Source organism: Silurus meridionalis, chromosome 13 (genome assembly GCF_014805685.1).
Source record: "Silurus meridionalis isolate SWU-2019-XX chromosome 13, ASM1480568v1, whole genome shotgun sequence".
NCBI classification, from domain to species: Eukaryota; Metazoa; Chordata; class Actinopteri; order Siluriformes; family Siluridae; genus Silurus; species Silurus meridionalis.
In genome coordinates, this window is record NC_060896.1 from 18170395 (window position 1) to 18192126 (window position 21732).

General features: G+C 35.1%; 2 protein-coding genes across 6 annotated transcripts in view; both read left to right on the top strand.

Moving 5' to 3' along the window:
* The window catches only part of aplp2 (amyloid beta (A4) precursor-like protein 2), a 53508-nt gene extending 46332 nt beyond the window's left edge, over positions 1-7176 (top strand). For 2 of the 4 annotated variants that reach the window (XM_046864093.1, XM_046864094.1), the window contains 4 exons: positions 1423-1508; positions 3825-3902; positions 5502-5678; positions 5821-7176. In XM_046864093.1, the coding sequence (XP_046720049.1) occupies positions 1423-1508; positions 3825-3902; positions 5502-5678; positions 5821-5922 (443 nt within the window). In that variant the 3' untranslated portion in view covers positions 5923-7176. The remainder of the gene's footprint in view (positions 1-1422; positions 1509-3824; positions 3903-5501; positions 5679-5820) is intronic. The other 2 variants (XM_046864095.1, XM_046864096.1) reach the window with 1 other exon arrangement.
* Positions 7177-15310: 8134 nt separating this feature from the next.
* LOC124395802 (ATP-sensitive inward rectifier potassium channel 1-like) lies at positions 15311-21385 on the top strand. 2 transcript variants are annotated; one of them, XM_046864646.1, is made up of 2 exons: positions 15311-15889; positions 19855-21385. In XM_046864646.1, exon 2 carries the CDS (start codon positions 19878-19880, stop codon positions 20970-20972), a length of 1095 nt encoding a protein of 364 aa, XP_046720602.1. In that variant the 5' UTR covers positions 15311-15889; positions 19855-19877; the 3' UTR covers positions 20973-21385. The 2 variants fall into 2 exon arrangements, with proteins under 2 accessions (XP_046720602.1, XP_046720601.1); XM_046864645.1 differs by lacking the exon at positions 15311-15889 and adding an exon at positions 17401-17649.
* The last annotated feature ends 347 nt before the right edge of the window (positions 21386-21732 follow it).

Genomic DNA, 21732 nt, shown 5'->3' on the forward strand with positions numbered 1-21732 from the left:
CCAGCATGATGTTATTTGTTATAAATGTTGAATGTAGTGTCATAGTCACACACAAGTTTTTTGTATGCTTATAATCCTCCAGTAATATTGTAATGGCAACATATAATTGAGTCCTCAGTCCCCAATACTTGGGTTGCATTCCACACTGCTGTGTTAAATTCTCTGTACACCATTAGTATGTAGGTAAGGTTGCCTGATTAGCATGGCGTCTTTTTGCATTTTAAAAGTTATAGAAATAGCTCTTTCTGTGTGCTCGGTCAGAGTAAATGTACTTGTACGATTGTATGATTCAGATTGACCTTTGCACCCAAGTTTCATTAATCATGCAACCCGATCCCTGTGTATTAAATGCTGAATCATTGTTGAAGGCTAGCTGGAACAAGCAGTTCAGCAAAGTTTTCCATAGGGTTTTTTTATTTATTTATGCCAAATTTATGATTGTGATCAGGAAGAATGTGCTGTTAAAGATGGGGTGTTATATTTATTTACTTTTTTGGCCAACAACATTTAAAAAGTGGTGGTTCAGTAGTTAAGACTCTGAGTTACGGATGTATGATGCTTTATAATGAATTGTGTGTCCTTTATATATATTTATATACTTGTGCACCACCACCACCATCCTGCCATTCAGGACAGGGGGCCATTTCTAGTTGTTTCAGTCATGCAGCACATACAGTGGGGGAAATAATTATTTGATCCCCTGATGATTTTGTGAGTTTACCCGCTTACAAAGAAATGATCAGTCCAGGTTTTTATGGCAGGTTTATTTTAACACAGAGAGACAGACTATAAAAAAACCATAAAAAATACCATTAAAGAAAGATTATGAAATAATCATCCTTACCCCATGAGGTGAGATTTTGCATGGAGCTCCAGAGCGAGGACGATTGACATCTTGTATTTCTTCCAATCTTGAATAATCATGCCAACAGTGCTCTCTTTCTCACCAAGCTTCTTGCTGATGATCTTGTAGCCCATTCCAGCCTTGTGCAGGTATACAGTCCTGTCCCTGATGTCCTTTGAGAGCTCTTTTTCTTTTCTATGGTGGTGGTGGGTGTGTGGGATTCAGAATTCTTGCTGGTTGGTATGGGCTTGAATACTTATTTCACTTGATTAAATACAAATTCATTGATATTCTTTTTTTTTTAAAGGTTTTTTTATATATATTTTCTGTCTTTCTCTTTTTAGAAAAAAAAACTACTATATAAAACCGAGACTGTTCATTTCTTTGTAAGGGGTAAACTCACAAAATCAGCACAGGATCAGATAATTATTTCCCCTACTATGTGCATACATGTTGATGATTTTTTTTAAACATTACTTAGAATGGCAGTTCCCAATGATTTTGTATTTGAATCTGTGTCCAAATGTCTTGAAGATTTTTGTGTGAATGGCAGTGCTCTTGTATTCTATTGTATTTAGGCTCTGGGATGATGAATGGTCTGGATGGTCTGATTGGAGCAGAGGAGAGAGTTATCAACAGCAAGAACAAGATCAGCGACAATGAGGTGAGACATGCGTGGCTTCTCTGTCATAGTGCACATGAAATAAAGCTGTGTCTTGTAGGATTAACTTGGTGCACTTTATATGGCTGACGTTTTTTTGGACACCTGACCATCACACCTACATGTGGACCTTCTTCAGAAGTCTGAAGCTTGCAATTGTATATACTCTTGGAGTGCTGTTCCAAATTTCCTTCCTTTGGATAAGGGGACCAAATGTTTTCAGCATGTCAGTTTTTCTGTGCATGGAGTGATGTACATGAAGACATGTTTTGCCTTGATTGGATTAAAAGAGCTGTTCCAGATGCTCTGGAGGAAGATAATCAACAAGCACATACATGTATGGGTGTAATAGGCAGGTGTCCATAAACATTTAGCTGCAAATCCTGCAGCACATTCTTATCCTTTGGATTATCTGTTTTAAAATGAATGAATTTTGCTCCTTACCATAAAAGGTAAGAAAAAAAGAACATCTTAATGTACATTGATGTAGATTATATTTAACTTTCACGTTACATGCGCTTTTGGATTCTAAAATTAAAGAATGTTTAAGTCTCTCTTCCATTCATTAGTCATTCCATGTCATATTTCCCCTATTTTTGTTCCCATATCCACATCCTAGTACTGATTTTGACTGCACTGTTTAATAATGAGTCACTGGGATGCACTTGACTAAGTGTGGTCTTGTGTGTATGCATGCCAGCATGCCTCTTTCTGTTACACCTAGAGGTTTGTGCAGGAAAACCTGAACATCTGCTAACACATTCAGTGATTGGGCGTTGGCCTGAAGGGTATGTGGGTTAAAATACTCTGCAGGAGATGATGGCATTGTCATTCTACATTTAGTGCACACAGAGATGCATGGGAAAACGGATTAAATCTAAACATAGTTATTAAGGGATTTAAACGTATTTCAAAGCAGTTTGTCCTGTGCATTCTGTGAGTTTGACTGTAGTGTCATCGATAATGATTATTAATACAAAACAAGAAATTAGCATATGATGTCATTTTTCAAACTACACAAAATGCATAGTAAAAATTTACTATTTGTCGAAAAAGAACCAGTTGCCCTAATATGTCAAAAATAACCATATCTAACTTTTGTTTTAGTAGAATAGACAATTAAGAATAGAGACAAATAGTTTGTTTTTTGTGGCATTGATTGTGCTTAATAATACTTAAAACTGCTTACTTTTAATATCTATTTAATATCTATTTTTTTTTTTAAGAAAGTTTCTATGAGAATGAATTTTGATAAATGTCTATTTTTCAGTGGAAAACCGGAAACACATTTTGCAGTCTATATTGTTATTTAAGAGCTGTATTTTAAAACACACCATATTTTACATGTAGTTTACCTACAGTTTGTAAGATTTCTCTTCCTTGGTAGAAGTACTTGAGATGGGGTTTCCCTTTCCAGTAAAATGGTATCTATTAGATTTATAGGGCAGTCAATTAATTATCATTTTATCCATTTTATCCTATTTTTTGCACAATCAATTCAAACTACCAGAGTAACACAAGTTAGATAAGGTTAAAAAATTTGGAGCGGAACAGAAATGTCCTTTTGCTGGCACACACAATTTGTGGCTGAGATCTTTCTTGAGTCTGTATGTAGAACTCGGCTTATGCTGAAGGTCAGAGTCATGCACAACTACCTTCGTTTTTGACCAAATCCACGTGTCTAATTGTCATGCAACAATTCCCGTAGTGCAATTCTCAGTTATACTATATGGCAAAAAGTATGTGGGGACCTCATCATTACATTCATATGTGGGCTGTTCCCAACTTCAACCTGCTTCCGACAAGTTGGAAGCTAAATTGTCCGGAATTGCAATATCTTTAGGATTTCTTGGAACGATGTGTCCCGGCAGGAGAGTCCAATAATGTCCATGAAGACATGGTTTGCCAAAACTGCAGTGTCCTGCACAGAGCCATGATCTCAACCCCACTAAATACCGTAGGAATTAACTGAAATGCATTCCAGGACTTTCCAGCCTGTCACAAATGTGGTCCAATCTCTAGTGGAAAACAGTCAATGCTGTTGTGAGAGGAGCCAACTTCCTATGCCCATGGTTTTGGGATGGCTTGTTCAACAAGCAGTGGTCTGATGTCCACATTCTTAAGCCATATAGTGTTTAAATGCCGTTGTGTGCCTTTTTTTAAATTTTTTATTTTTTTTATTTTTTTTAACTATTGCATCTTCTCTTCCGTGCATAACACGGTTCTGAATATGGCCCCCAGATTATCTCTGGGTTGTTCTCACTTACACTCTTAGACTCCTTAGAGTAAGTAATTACAGCTGCCTGTCTGTGTTGACAGGTGATTGATGAGACAATGGATGTTAAGGAAGTGATTTACAGTGCTGAAAAAGTCAGCATTTTGAATGTTGATCCTATGGTAAGTATCTTTCCCCCTCCACTCTTTGGTACAGCAGGAGAATGTTTAATAAATTATATTTGGTACATTTGAGTTTTGGAATGGAGGGGTCAGTTCTCTTGTTTGTGCAATACATTGAAGACATTTGGGTTTAAGATTATAAGATGAATCTGATCTGATTCATTCTGAAGAATGTGCACCTTTTACGGCAGACCCCAAATACTGTAGATGATCAAAGGTTTTAGAACAGAGACTCAAATTTATGTAAAAACTTTTTTTTTTTTACCCCATAGACAACTCTCTCAACCTCATATTGGTTTATTCGTTTTAACAAATGCAGACTTCACAGAAGAAGCCCAGAGTTTAAACCAGGCGTAGACAATTAGGGCTATTAAATGTTCAACAGTGCAAGACCAAACACATGTTCCAGTGTGTCTAATTACTTGATCATTTTAATTAGAATCAGGAAATAAAATTAGAAATTCTGATCTTTTACTTAAATTTAATCTTTTGATCTCAAACCACAATGTCTTTCATGTAGAGCAAAAACAGTAGAATTGTGCTTCGATTGAAATACTTTCTAATATGACTCTATATACACGCACACAGCCAGATCAGTCTTTACTATAATAAAGATGTGCGCAAAAGAAACCTTGAAGCTTCCCTTATGACCTTTGACACAATCATTTTCTTCACTTATGTTCTCTATTTTTGTTACCTAAAAGCATGATTTGAGTGTATTGCATGCACGTATGTATATGTAAGTGCATGGAATGTAGCTTTTACTTGACCATCTTCCATCCATCACATAAACGCAATCAGTGTATCACACCTGAACAGTGATGAACAGTAAATGGCTTTTCTAAGTGGCTAAGATTCAACTGGGGTTTAAACTCGATTTCTAATCATAAACACTGACTCCGAGAAATTTGGAAACTGATCTGCGTTATTGCTTCAGTAGTATATAAGCCATGATAAATTTTACTCTTGACTGTGTCTATATTGAGGGTTTCACCAAATTAATTAATTGCAGATTTTAAATGATCTATTTATGTATCCTAAACTGAGCAGTTTATAGACGATGTATGTATGGAGAAGTTCATTCAGATGGTTTTGCAGTTTGTCTTTTTTCTTTATTTTTTCTAACAAACAGCAAGGAATCGTTCCCCCTCCCTGTTTATATTTTATCTGATCATTACTACTCAGTGTCTGATGAACATTAAATGCTATGCCAGCATTACTGCAATGAGTAATATAATGCGGCCTTTAATGCGGATTTTGATGGTATAATTAATCACGGGAAAAAAGTTTAAATGTTTACGAACATATCATTAAAAGTGTTGATTGAGTAGAAAGTTCAGTAGGATTGTTCTAAAAGGGTAAAATGGTGTGCTTTTTTCTGAAAGAGTTTATTTTTATTTTATTTCATTAAATTGCATTACCAAATGGTGCTATTAGTCAGATTTTTAATAAACAGATTTAATGTTTTTTATTTATATATATATATATATATATATATATATATATATATATATATATATATATATATATATATATAAAATAAACTTTTATGACCAAGCTGTAAATCTCAATATGTTTAATTTGTACTTCTTTTAACAGTTCAGTCACAGAGAAAACCAGGAGATGCATCACCCACTGGGTGAGGTGTTCAGCTTTGCGAATGGTACTCTGATTGGCTTGCTGGTGATTGCAGTTGCTATAGCAACTGTGATTGTGATCAGTCTGGTCCTGCTCAGAAAAAGGCAGTATGGCACCATCAGCCATGGCATTGTGGAGGTCAGTCTAACACACAGACATTTATAATAATAGTTATAAAAATAATAGGTACAGGGGTAAAATTATCAAAAGGAATTTTTTTTAGACCATACAAAGATGATAATTTTTTTGTTATTTTTTCTCTCTTTTTTTTTTGTGTAAGGTTGATCCAATGTTGAGTCCTGAGGACCGTCACCTGAACAAGATGCAGAACCATGGCTATGAAAACCCCACCTACAAATACCTGGAGCAGATGCATATCTAATCTAGACCATCAGGGGGCGATATGGGGCCACAGAATGGTGAACATACTACTGACCAATAATATAACTGCTCTCTCTTAGAATCAGAAATGCATATCGAGTTCATTAAGAAACAAAACCAAGTTATTTAACACTGCTACTAGTTCTATTATTGCAACTGCTGTATCATGGAGCTCCGTTTATAATCTTAAACTCAATATTTTGAATGGTAACATTGAATTTTTAAAATCTGATCAATCATCCGATAAAATCTGATTATGAAAACCTTTTGGTTTTTCCTTTCAGTAGCTTGCTTGTACATGCAGGTTATTTGTACCTACTTATATGTATAGTAAATCAGAAAGAGAAAGTATGATGAGTGAAATTACTTCATTTACTTTATGTACTTTATTATTATATAACTAAAAGTCTATATGAGTATAAAGCAGGTGTTCCATTTTCTCGGTTATTTCCTGAGCTGTGTCGTGTAGGGACAGGTTTGGTTTGTCATTATGTCTGTTGCTGTTGCCTGTACTCCTAGTCACATGTTTGTTGAATCGGTGTGTGGATTGAGTGCTTAGATGAATAGTACCCTCAGGCACCCTTGTTTTGTTTCAAGGGAAATCGAATTGTTTCAGAAGGCATATTTTAGTCACAGCACCATATGTTTGGTCAAATTAATTTCTCTACTTTTATGATTGTGAGAATTGGTTAAATGGAGGCAGGATTATTGGCAGATGCCTCCAGTCTCTCCCATGTCTAGTGAACAGCAATGTAATGTCCTGTACTCCGCATGCACATGCATGTGATACTTTAGTCATTCTAACTGACTACTATGTTCAACTGACCACCTAAAGAACTGTTTACTGATTGCAATCATTGATAATACTGGACACTAATGGCAAAAAAAAGTGAGACCTGGGAGCTGGAGACTTCCTTTTTATTTTATTTTTTGTAAAAAACAAACAAAAAAATTGTATAATGAAATTCTGCAAGACTCAAAACATGTTTTAACATTTTTGCCTTTTTTTAATTTATTATCCTAATTTTTAAGTGCATAATGGTTTCTATTCTTTTCTTCTAACTGTGGCTGTCACTATGCACTCAAATGGCTTGATATTGAACCCTGTAATTGCCTGCTTGATTGTGGGAAGGGTTAAGGGGACACTAATATACTGGATATATAAGATGGATATATTGTTAGTTCAAATAGATGATTCCTTTCTCTGTGGTTGCAAGCAGGAAACATCAATAAATTCACTTCTTCCATAGTCAAATGGTCTGCTTTCTTTTTCTCATTCTCCTAGTCCTGTTCAGTTGTGTATCACAGGGAAATAATAAGTGTGCAGCTTCATCACAGCCCTCCAGGGTAAAACGTAGTTCATAAAAAGAAAGCTGTAGGTTTTAATTCATTTATTTGCAGGTCTGGTGCACAGTGTGCACAGTATAGCACAAAATAAGGCCCAAAGTGTATATTAGAAGCAATATATGGCAGGGTTTATATGATAGCATTAGAAATAAATTATAAAATCAGTAGTTTCTGTACTGATAATGTACATGCAAACACTGTTTGAAGTAGAGTATCAGGTTGTAGTTTATGTATGGTGGCACATTTTTCTCAGTGAACGGAGTTTGACAATCAAATAAGCTGAACAGTAGGTATAAATGAAATAGTATAAAATCTCAAATTAGTTATGATCTAACTAGTTATATACAGTATCATAAGCATATTTTGTTGGACTATACTGCTTATAATGACCACAGACGGTTGTTTTATGAGGCCAATTCGTTTAAAGAGCTATTTTACAAGGTTTCGTCAGAAAAGGTTTTAGAATTTCTGTCATGTGTTAGTGTAAAAAATTACATTTAATTTGTCTATATTTATTTCTTTGGGATTTTAGGATATCTTTGATCTTATAAACTGTTCTTGCCATGAAGATAGCCTCAGTAGCTGACATGGCAGTAAATTATAGTGTAACTAACTAACTAATATACAGTATCCTCAGTCTGATTTAATTAAAGTAAACAGAATAAATAACACTGACAATAATTGTACAATCTTTTGATGCTTGATTGAAAAATATGTGAAAGTTAATTGATGTCTGCATACTCATAGCAATTTACAGATTATTCACTGTGCAGATGTGGCGGAAAAAGACCAGGGTTTTTGAGGCTTGTCATTGTGACCTGTGTGTGTTTTACTAGGTCTCAAAAAAACCATTACATACTGTCAGTCAATACATAACATCCCAAATATAAAATAGACAGTGCCATTTTATAATGAATTATAATACAAACAATAATTCATCAGATTTAAAGAGTAGTTAAAATCACCAAGAAATCATTATCAGACTGCACAAATGCTAGAGAGAAACACATTGAGAATCTAATGATAAAAATGTCAAAATCACTAAGCTGTTAATTATTTAATAACTTGGGCATGACATAACTACAGTTGGAAATTGTAATTTAATGAATACTGGATAAATAGTAAATAATAAAACAGTATTTAGGTTGTTTATTATAAACTAAGTGATAATTAGTGAGTTATATACAGTATATCATGAAGTAAGATTATTAGTTTACTAGTACTGAGATATTTCTCTTTACAATACAGTTCTAAAACATTAACTTCATAGGACACAATAATACTATTTGTTAATTAGCAAACAAAACTGACTTTGAAAAAGAATGAACACTAAGATTATAGGAACAACAATTTGAAACAATATAATACAGGGGTGGCCAACCCGCATGCGGCTCTTTGGCTGGTTTCATGCGGCTTTTACGTTCATATCGTAGTTTGTTTTTGTTTTTGTTTTTTTAATGTGCGTGTGAGTTCAATACGGTATTTTAAGACTTAAATGAGCTTGCCCCTACTGGGAAACTTTGCGGTATATCAGACGAAACACAATTGTAATGACGCAATAAAAAAGCGCAGCAGCACACGGTTATCTGGATAAGAGCAACATGTCTGCGGTGTGTGGAGAGCGATTTGCAAAACATGCAATGCTGAAATTTCAAGAGGGGGTGTATCTGCAAAGAGTTTCCCCAAGTCGGGTTTAATTTATCACCTGAAATCCAAACATCCCGATTGCCATTCTAAATATGAGAAGAACGCGGCGCAGAAAAGTAAAGTCAATCCGAGCATGCGCACTCCGTCTGTGGAGGACGTTTTTGAAAAGGCAAAAAGCATAACACAAAAAAATATGGATTTCATTGACTTTTGAATTGGATTTTAATTTCGGTGCATCCCTAAAATATTATCGTTGGTGTGGCCCTCTGACACAATTCAGGTTTCTCATGTGGCCCCTTGTAAAAATTAATTGCCCATCCCTGCGGTATATTCATCTCACGCGCATGCGCATTTGACGAAAATACCGTATTAAACTCAAGCGAAGTGAACACGCTCAAACAAAAAAAAACAACACACACACAAAGTCTGTGTTTTCTACCCTGAAACACGTGAAATCAAAGCATTGATCTGTTCTGACTGACACCCATGTGAAAGAATTGCTTCGAGTGGCAACAACGGAATACGAGGCAGATTTGAAGGGGATTGTTCAAGGCAAGGAATGCCAAAAGTCCCACTAAGTAACATGCACAGTAAAAGAAAAACGCTATTGTAAATTATTATATTTTTGTTTGTGGACTTGGTTAAACTAAGAGTTTGTGTGTGTGAGACAGTGCACCATGTTCATTGTTGAAAATGACTGGCCTGTGGTCTTAGAACTGTAGGAGTCCATTTCTGTCATTATGTTGGTGTGTGACATTTACACATAAATCTGGCTGAGAAGAGGTGTGTGTGTGTGAGAGAGAGGAAGGGATGGGTGATGTTCATGTGTGCCCATGTGTATGATGTGGCTCTTTGCGGTAACAGTAAATATAGTAGAATGGCCTATATAATGATAAAAGCTGACAGAACATTGCAGATCCAAAAACAAAAAAAAAACTTAGTATGTGAAAAAAAAGCACTAAGGCCAATCAACATAAACAAGGAGACATAACTCTGATCAGAGGTCAATACAAGGTCAAATACTATAATCAGTGATGTCTCAGTGCTATGATGAGGTTTAAAATAACAGGACTTCATGGTTGTTATTTAAATGAATGTATAAGCATAACTGCTGGGTTAAGTGTTTGGAGTTTTAATAACTTTTATTTTTAAATATTTAGGTAAATAGCAACTGGTAATGGAATATTTTGTTAATTATTTTGATACATATAATTCATTACTGTAATTAATTTGGTCTCTTAAGGGGAATTCAAGATGGAAAAAACAGGCAACACATTTCCAATCAACAAATGTCCAGTTTTGGTGAGCCATGCCTACCTCTACATTTTGTAACTTAATCTACATACAAAAGAAATGCAATAATTTATAGTTATAGATTAGAAAATGTGTATTTCCTTTGATCATCATCAGTCATGTCTCTGTCTTATCCCCTGAGGTAAGAGTCAATAAAAGCATTTAAACATAAGCCTAATCGTCATCTCTTCATTCGAGTGATCATTCAACTTGTTCAAGCCTGACATTTTACAAAATTACTTATAGCTACAGCTTGTGAAGGTTCCCTGGCGGTCTAGTGGTTAGAATGCATCGCTCTCACCACTGCGGCCCGCGTTCGATCCCCGGTCAGGGAACCAACCCCAGCCATTAGGGTTGCACAAGCCTTAGTGCCGGTCCCAAGCCTGGATAAATGGGGAGGGTTGTGTTAGGAAGGGCATCCAGCGTAAAAACATGTGCAAAATCAAACATGCGGATGATCCGCTGTGGCAACTTCTAACGGGAGAAGCCGAAAGAAAGTTTTACTTATAGCAACATCTTGTAGATTTTCTCTTTGGTTCCTTACACAAAAGTAGTTTTGTTACAACCAGTTAATTGAAGGTTTAAAAGTATTTTATAAGTAGAGGGTTAAACCGTATATTTCTACTGGAATATATTGAAATATATTTATGGTTTCCTAAAAGTATATGGTGAAAGAGTTGTAAGTGCTCGTTGTACATCCAATTTCAGATTTGATTCCTCCTTTGCTGTTTATATAACCTCCACTACTCTGTGAAGTGTGGCTGTGGGGATTTGCCCATTCCATCGCATGCACATTAGTGAGGTTGGGCACTGATGTTGGAAAGGAGGCCTGTTTCACAAATGACATTTCAGTTCATCTCAAAGGTGTTCGGTGGGGTTGATATCCATTTAACCCTTTAGATGTCACAAAACACATTTCAGAAATTCAACTTTAGCCCTGAATGGCCTGTAAAACCATCTCTTCCTCTTCTTTCTGCTAAACAAGCATATAAACAGAGAGAGAAATATAGTTCTATGAATACATTTCGGATATCTTGCAACATCCTGGAGTGTGCCCAGTTCCAGTTACATGGTTGATGTGAAAAACAAATAAAATATTTTTGGAGCAGACATTTTCCTTCCAGGTATAATATTCTTAACAATGAAACCTTTTGTAAAAACTAGCCTGAGTAATACTGCTAACATTTACAAGAACGCATACCAGGCAGAAGGAAATAACTCTATGCACAGTTTGAACATGCATCTATTATTCACTGTTCATTTGGATTGTTCATTTACTTCTGTAATATAATGCTGAACTGCTTATCTTCCATCAGTCTTGACCCTTTTCACCCTTGTTAAATGGCAAAGGAAAAAAAAAACTTTAGAAATAAGAAAAAAAAGCCTTACTGTTCAAGATACTGTACTTACTGTTTAACCAACAAATTTGGTTGGTCATTTTGTTGAATAGCTATAAAAAAAACTATATGATTCAAACACATAATAATCTGCTTTCTCTGTCGAATGGGGCTTTCTGCATTCAATGTCTGTTTCTAATGACAGAAAACAGATTTCTACATGGATTTAGTAGATATTTGCAACAAAAAAACCATTAAACCAGTCAGTAGATATTCTCACTTGAATACTGCAGACTTGTGGTAGCATTAGGAACTGCTACCATAATAAAAAATTCTATCACTGTGCTCATACTTACCTTCCAGTTTCCTTAAAGTACTGTATATTGTTACATCCACTCACTCATTTCAATTTAATTAAATCCTATTTGTATTGTGCTTTCAACAACGAACACTGTCTCAAAGCAGCTTCGGAAACAGTAATAATAAATTAGTTCCTATAAGTTTAGCCCTAATCACCAAGCCAGAGGTGACGGTGGCCTCCTTAGACAATATGAGGAAGAAACCATGGGAGGAATCTGACTCAAAATGGAACCCACCCTAAATGAGTAGGATGAGATATTCTTTGTAGATTCATCATTGTTAAAAGTATCAGTGTTTGCTGATTGAGAATTAATGCAAAACTGTTTGTAGTACTAAGCCACTTTAGGAAAATGTTCATATCAATTACAAAGACATCTTGATTGTTCCTAAGTAGAACCATCCAAAGCAAACTCATATATCACTCATTTTAATTCACTTTAATCCTTGTCAGAGTTTTAATGGATACAGTGCCATGATGCAGTAATACACTCTGTTACTGGAAAGTGTGAGGAAAGCCGAGAACTCCAATAAACTCTGAGTAAACCAATGTGGACTCCATTATACCATCAGGATCACTTCAACTACGCAGCTCTGTATTTTAATGCTTTGCTATAAACCTACTCCTAATGTCACCCAGATGAGAATAGGATTACTTTTTAGTCTGGTACTTCTCAAGATTTCTTCATCACCTTCAATTTTCTTACGTTCAAGTCGCTCATAAATGAGATTTACATCCCACTCTCACTTTTGCCTTGCTCATAAGGAATTTAAATGGCAAAAATACTTTATAAAATAACAATTATGTAGTTGATATTATTATCACCTAAAGAGAGTGATGATAACAAAGGATCATCAAAGGAATAATAATATAAAATGTATGTAGGTCTTTAGTGTACCGAGCTATGCATAGATATAAATATTTTGTACAATGACTAAAATAATATAGCATTAAGATTCAAGGTTCCATAATTGATCCGTTTATAAATAAACCCATAAAGTTTTCTGCAAGAGATGAGTCCCACGACTGCTTCGGAAATTTTGTTAATTCATGTTCATTTGAAGTCTCTATCAATAAATACATTCTAATACCAGTTCATTAGAAGAAAGACTAAGAATACAATTAGTCTAAAACTCTGAAGCATGTATAGACTATGATTATTTTAAATAGGAATATTGTTAATGTATCCACTGCTGGAAATGGTATGCCTTAAGACACCATTTGAAGACTACTAGTGACTTAGCTGTTCTGACATCAAGTGAAAATGTGTTACCATCTCTGTGTCAGAACAGAAAGTCCTGAAGCATGCATTCTTTGTACACTAAGAAATTGTGGGTCTTTAACTAATGCTAGGCTAAAGATTATTCAACAAAATTTTGGAAGGTGAGAGGATGCCTGAGGAATGGGAAGGAGTGTGCTGGTACTGATCTTTAAGAATAAGGAAGATGTTTAGACCTGCAGTAACTACAGGGGAATAAAATTGATCAGTCAACCCATGAAGTTGTGGGAAAGAGTAGTGGAAGCCAGGCTGAGAAGAGGTTACCATCTGTGAGAAACAGTATGGTTTCATGCTGAGGAAGAGCACCACAGATGCCTTATTTGCTTTGAGAATGTTGATGGAGAAGTATAGAGTCGCTCAGAAGGAGTTGCATTGTGTGTTTGTGGATTTAGAGAAAGCATACGACAGAGTGCCGAAAGAGGAGTTGTGGTATTGTATGAGGAAGTCAGGTGTGTCAGAGAAGTATGTGAGGGTGGTGCAGGACATGTATGAGGACAGTGTAACAGCAATGAAGTATGCAGTAGGAACGACAGACTGGTTTAAGGTGGAGGTTTGATTACATCTAGGATTGGCCCTGAGCCCTTTCCTGTTTGCAGTGGAGATAGACGGACGAGGTCAGACAGGAGTCGCCATGGACTATGATGTTTGTGGATGATACTGTGATTTGTGGTGAGAGTAGGGAGCAGGTTGAGAAGAGCCTGGAGATTTCGAGGTACACGCTGGAGAGAAGGGAAATGAAAGTCAGTAGGAGTAAGACAGAGTACCTTGTGTGTGAATAAATGGGAGGGCAGTGGAGTGGTGCGGTTGCAGGGAGAAGAGGTGGAGAAGGTGGAGGAGTTCAGGTACCTGGGGTCAACAGTGCAAAGTAATGGAGAGTGTGTTAGAGAAGTAAAGAAAAGAGTACAGGCAGGGTGGAGTGGGTGGAGAAGAGTGATAGCAGGAGTGAAGAAGGGTAGAAGGGTATCTTTGAAAATGAATGGGAAAGTTTCTAGGACTGTGGTGAGACCTGCGACCTGGTGAGACCTGGTTTAGAGACAGTGGCATTGAGAAAAAGACAGGAGGTGGAGCTGGAGGTAGAAGAGCTAAGAGTTAAGATCTTAATTGGGAGTGACGATGATGGACAGGATTAGAAACGAGGTTATTAGAGGGACAGTGCATGTAGGACATTTTGGGGACAAAGTGAGAGAGGCCCGATTGAGATGGTTTGGAAATGTGCATAGGAGGAACATGGGGTATATCGGTAGGAGAACGGTGAGGATGGAGCCACCAGGAAGGAGGAAAAGAGGAAGGCCAAGGAGGAGGTTTATGGATGTGGTGAGGGAAGACATGCAGGTTGTTGGTTTGAAAGAAGCAGATGTAGAGGACAGAGAAATTTGGAGAAGATGAACTAATGCTAGTCTAAAATTGTAATATGTCATTGTAATATATTCTAATATGTAATCTGAGATAATATATTTTTGGAGATGATAATGGCATATCTTAAATCTACTTAATTGTAGTTCACATTGTGAATTACGTTTGTTACTACTCCTATCATATACACAATATGTTATTGGGACACCTGACTTTTCTAGCCACATGCGGTTCTTCCTCAGACTATTACTACAAAGTTGGAAGCACATAATTGTATAAATGTAGTACATTTTACATCACATTTTCCCTTCACCTGAACAGGGAAACCGAACCTGTTCCAGCATCACAATGCCCCTGTTCACAATGCAAGCTTCATGAAGATATGGTTTACATGGTTTGGAGTACAAGCCAGTGGTTGCCTATAGAGCTCAGACTACAACTCTATTATACACTTTTATAGTGAATCAATTTGAACACTGTCTGCACCACAGGCCTCCTCACCCTACATCAGTACCTGACTTCCCAGAAGTGTTCTGGGAAATAAACGTGGAATGATATGGGAAATAAATGTGGAATGATATGTTTAAAAAGCACAAATGAATCTTATGGTAAGGTGTACACAATCTTTTGTCTATATAATATATCTAAATAGGCACACAAAGTCATAAATCACTTTTTTTTTTTTTTACATGCAGCAAGCATGCCTCTCGTGTTGTATTAATAAAATTGATTTTTTTTTTATGTTATTAAGTGAATGAATCTGTGGGTGAGTAATTGCTAGATTATTTGTGTTGTGTAACTTTAATGTAAACGGTATGTTTAATCCATTTCTTTACACATCATGTACACAGCCCTTGTGTCTCAAGTTACCTTAGTGGAGGTGAGATGCAATACTACTGCACCTGCAGAGCTGTGGCTTCTTACTGGCATTGTTTGTATGGGCACAAAACATGCTGACAGCTTTCTGATTTCATATGAAGCTTTTTTTTTTGTATATACATATGTTTGATAGTAAATAAAAATTGAAACCACATTTTTAGTTTAATAACAGGACAACTTTATGGATTAAATATCTCCTCAGTTTTTTGTTTCGAGTTAGTGAACTTTTATATGGGGCTCATAACTGTAAGATACCTAGACTGGAAATTCCACAGTAATTTATTCGCAAACTTGGTTGCCTATGAAGTGTTGTAAAATGAATATGAAACAAAGTTTTGTACTACATAAACGAGTGCTTCATGCACAATACATCAGTGTAGCTCAAGAACCCAGTCAAGACAGCAATGGGATTTGAACATGTGACCTTGTAATCTGCGAGAGACAGAGAGAAAGCGCAAGAGTGTAAAGGAAGGAGGTAAGTTGCTTAACCATTGCTATTAATATTTTTAGCTAAATTAGCAGCAAATTTACTGGTTTATGTGTTTGTGGTTTTTAAAGTCTCATATAAATATATATATATATATATATATATAATATATATATAATTTTTTTTTACAGAAATAAAAAAAAGTTACAGCATTTTCTTCCAATGTAACATTGATGAAGTGAGAAATCCAACATAAACATAAACACATTTGACATTCACATTCTTTTAGCTTGTTTATGTAGCATAAATAGAATTTTTTATATAATGCATATAGATATTTTATGTATATCTGGAATATTAGGAATATAGATGGTGCCTATAAAACATGTTGAGGGGCTGGTGATCAGTATGTATATAATATATTGAACATGGCCTCAGGAGATATAAAAAATATTTCAGTGTTAATACATAATCGCAAAAGCATTTTAAATATTTTATGCTCAGAGCTACTGTACAGGTTTATCGGATGAGGAACTTAAGAGATGGGAAAAGATCCTATTGTTTGCCTTGATTAATTAATACTAATAATTTCCTGTTGTTAGAAGAGCACTTGTGAATGATAAATGCAACTTCTTGTAAACACCCACATGTAACTGGTAATGCAATTACTTTTTTTTTTTTTTTTTTTTGATTGTCACGCTCAGTTCCTTTAAAAATATGTTTTAAATAGGTCAGTGTCAAAAAGAGTTTGACATGAAGTAATGTGTCTAATAATTATTTATTATATTATAAATGTACATACATTAATATAATATAATAATGATTAGTTAAATTAATGTTTAAAACACACCTGTATATTATAAAGTAACTCCAGTGTGAGTGAGGATATTTTAATGTTATAATTTATGATATAATATGATTCTATGGTTTTTCTTAATCATACCTACATTTTATAAACAAATATCTTTTTTATTATAAAATGTACTTGGTGTTAAAAATCAATGCACAATTTATAATTGCTGTCAATCAATTAAAATGTAAGTTTTTTGGACATGGACAAATATGGATGCTTTATGCAAATGTATGTTTATGATTAGTGTAACCATAATTAACTAGAGCATGAAGACAAAATATTCTTGTAAATGTTTTTAAGTATTTATGATGTTTTAAGAGGTGTAAATCACCAGGACACCAAACAGAACTTTTGCTATGTTTCCACACGGACGGTTTTAATAGCCGGATGTGTGCACCATGGCGGTTTTTGGTGCTTGATTTGAGACTTGGTGCATCAGTAAAACAAATATTTATTGATTAAAAATTATTATTATTTTTCAAATATCTGAGCAAAGAAAGGACATTGTGAGTAAATGTGCACGTAAATTAACACTTTCATTTTGACAGCCCTAATAATTATTTAACATTATGAAACAATTTTCTTATGTAAATGCATGTTTTAAGATAAATCTTTGAAAGACACCCCTAATGAATTGTGTTTACAATGAAAAGTAGCCTCTTAGTATCTTATAAGGAGGAGGGTGGATGAACAGGGCAGGGCAGTCACATACCACACAAACAAGGTGAGAGCAGAAGTGTGTGAAAAGACAAAGGAGTGACTGTTGTGAGTATATTGCTCTCAATGGCTGATACAGTATATTGAGATCTCTCATTGAGTTCAAAATTTTACAGATTAGTCATAAAAGGTCAAAATTAATTACCTAAAAGAGAGAGAGAGAGAGAGAGAGAGAGAGAGAGAGAGAGAGGAGAAATCACCAATTTTTACTTTCATATCTACTAAAGAACTTTAACAGGTAAGTGCCATAGTGACTACTTTGCTTAGGACTCACATATATCTGCAAGTGCTCAGCAAATATACATAGTTTAAAGATGTTCTTCACAGCTGATAAACTAGTCGGTACGTTTTTTTATATATTAAGTCTAAAAAAAAAAGCTCTTTGTTGCTTTGTTAATATTGTTATTATTAATAGAGCATTACGAAATATTTGAGCAGAATCATTAGCTTATATCTTTTAGACAGCAGATTGTCATAGTTGATATCTTTCCATGTGATTATCATTAAATGCTGCATAAGACTCAGAAGACTGCTTGCTAGAATTCCCGAAGAAAAGCATTTAGGTTAAACCAGGTTGCTACTCTGAAAGGCAAATACGCTGCCACTGGTTTTAACATGCTTGTTACTTTATTTAAACACTATAGTGTAGTATTCACATCACTGGAATGGTTCCCGCTGCTTGTTTACCTCCAATATTTATTTATTTATTTATTTATTTATTTATTATTACTACTACAAAAACTATTATTAGTATTATTAGGTGTCCAAACACTGAAGGTGCATAGGCACCCTATTGTTATTCTTCCTTTTCTTCTTCTCTTTCTCATTTTTTTTTTGTGTGAGGGTAAAGTGTTTTGTTCTCTGCATCAATCAAGTTCAATACACCAAATTTGGCAAAAATCATTTTCAGGATCATGGCCTAAGGCTATGACAACAAATTTCTTGCCAGCACCAACTACTGGTTTTGCTACTCCAACAAATTTTGCCCAATCCTTACCAGGCTCACATCATCTTAAAACCTGTCAAATTTGATATTTAAGACTGTTCTCCTGTAACACACTGGCACAAAAACAGGATGTGAGCGTGTACCTTAGCAATGCACCTTTGTCAATTCATGAAACTTGAGTCTTCAGGACCAGGAAATGGATGTACCGACGAAGTTTCTTGAATGTGCCACCTTGTGGTGAAGAACTGTAACAACTTGACCACAACTCATGACCAAAGTTCAGAATTGGCATATGCACCACTCCATATTCCAGTTTACCCAGTTTACCGCTTTGTTCCCATAACATTCTTTTTTATTCTGTTAAAATAAAAATCTATTCTGTTCATACTGAAATAGAATAGATTTTAATATCGATACTAATACATTACATTACTCTGTCTAGATCAGAATCAGAATACTTAATTTGAAAGCACATGTCTATAAACACTTTTTTCTCAGAGTCAAACACAATAAAACTTATTGCTGAAATAACTAATGTACTGATGCATATTATTAAGTTTGCTGTGTCCGTTTTATTTGTTAGTTTAAGCTACAGTTTATGATGTACTAATGATATCTTCCAGAATTTTTAGTTGAAGGTAGAATTCTATTTTATCAAAGTAACAGTACACACATCCTTTATTTAAGTAGAAGTACAGATACTCATGTTTAAAAGCCTCTGGTACAAGTTGAAGTACTGACTACACTTTTTTACTTAAGTTAAAGAAAACAAGTTTAGGTTCTGAGATGTATTTAAGTAAAAAGTAGCTATTACTACTACATTTAGTGTCACACTGTTAACTGGACCTCGTGTCATATTAATATATTATTACAAAATAATTTAAAATTTTGTTACCAAATGGATGTATTCAGGCTGAACATCCACCTTATAGAACACAAGCAGAGAAAAGATGATGATGATAAGGTAATCAGGAATGTCTCTGTTCTCAGTCATGTTTACATCACTGACTCCCTCTGCCTCATCCACGTTAACCCCATACTGTACTTCTTGTTGCCATCTGCCTTGCTTGTTGTTAGCTTTGTAAACTAGTCTACATCTGTGGTGTGTGAGAGCCAGGAAATGATACATCAGTTGTAGGTTGAAAAAGCTGCGCAATGACAAGAAAAATGTTTGATTGGCTGAAAACGGCGTGCGGTAAAAAGAAAAAATATTGATCATGTCACCAAATAGATTAAAACTAAAGTAACAAGGCTGGTTTAAAAATGTAAGAAGTAGAAAGAACAGATATTTGTGTAAAAATGTAATGAGTGAAATTAAAAAGTTGTCAGAAAAATAAATAGTTAAGTAAAGTACTGACACCAGACAAATCTTAAATACTTAAGTACAGTAATGAAGTATTTCATTCAGATGTTTTGTAAAAATGTATACAAAACTATGAAATTATCTTTTTCAGTGATATACTATATATGACAAAACTTATATCATCTTTTTTCTAGGTTGAGTCTCATGTCATTTGAAAATGATGTGTTACCTGAAAGAGATGTTCAGAAACTACCTGACCAAACACAGACTTTGTCAAAAACGCTTGATGAACAAGGATGGACACTGTAACATTGAATATGGCAATGTGAGGTACAGCAATTGCTTTGCCTATGTGCTGGACTTCTGGACCACCATTGTGGAGATTCGTTGGTGCTTAATTCTTGTCTTCTTTGTGGCCTCCTTTGCTCTCAGCTGGTTCATATTTGGACTTCTGTGGTATTGGATTGCTCACAATAATGGAGACTTGGCATGGCAAAATCCACCAGCTAAACACAAAGTATGTTTACGTAATGTTGATGGACTGACCACTGCATTCCTCTTCTCTATGGAAACGCAGACAACCGTGGGGTTTGGTGGACGCGATATCACCCCATACTGCCCTAGTGCTATTGTTCTCATTATTATCCAGATTCTTTTGGGGATGATCATTAACTGCTTCTGGTGTGGAGTAGTTATGACCAAAATTTCTCTTCCCAAGAAAAGGGTCAAAACCATAGCGTTTAGTGAGATGGCAGTTGTCTGTCCGAAAGGAGGAGACCTCTGTTTGCAGATAAGAGTGGCTAACTTGCGTAAATCTTTGATGATTAGCAGCCAGATCTATGGAAAGCTGCTGAGAACAACAGCAACACCTAATGGAGAAACAATCATCCTGGACCAGGTCAATGTTGACTTCAAGGTAGATGTTGGAAAGGATAACTTGTTTTTTGTATGTCCCTTGACTTTATATCATGTAATTGACAAGTCAAGTCCATTCTTTGGGATATCAGTGGAGACTTTAAATCAACAGGAGTTTGAGCTGGTGGTATTTCTGGATGGAATAGCTGAGTCCACCAGCTCTTCTTGCCAGGTCAGAACTTCTTACTTACCTCAGGAAATTATGTGGGGTTACAAGTTTCTCCCCATTATCTCCCACAGCAAGGAGGGAAGATATCGTGTGGACTTTTCCAATTTTGCCAGAGTGGAGCCAACAGTGACTGCCAACTCATCCACATGCGTCAATGATGATAACTATAATTATAACTGCTACACAAATAGCTTTGATAATTATAGCTTTTTCGTCATCACACATTAATAATCTCATCAATATTAAAATGTGAGTTTTGATGGCTAAGCTTTGGATGTTTTGATTATTTCGATATACTTAGTCATGAAACATAGCCATTTAAAGTCCCATCATGTCTTATATTTCATATAATAAATGTCATTTATAGTACAAAAAGTTAATAGATTTTGTATTATAACACGCACAAACATGTTTTGGTTGATGATATTACGCTATAAATTAAATACTCACTTTGTTAATATTTTCTAAATCATTTTCAGTTATACTTGATTTACTGTTATTCTGTTATTATTGTGATACTGTTATAATAGAATACAATTGTGACCCATGTAAATGCTGAGATACTGTTATAGTGTACTTGCTGTACCCTAATCTGTCATCATTAATTGCTCATACGGTTAATAAAATTTTTTAATAACTTTCCTGATTGTCACATTTTTCTATTGATGTTAATTCTTCCTAAAACTATACATTTTCATGAATTAAGTGGTCTATTCAAGTTCCAGATATTCTCTATTGCTGTGCTGCTGCCCACTTAGCCATGGATAAGCCAATAAGAATTTTACAAATCTAAAGATAAGCCAGTCCGGCTGTTTTTTTTGTTGGAACTGAAAGTCAAAATAGTCATTATGTGAGCATTAATGTTTCTTTAATCTCCAACAGACCATTACGTTAAATTCTTTATATTATCATAACATCTGAATGATTTTAATATTACAAAAATGTCCTTTTTTCATTTGGCAGACATGTTTGGAATGTTTTGAACACA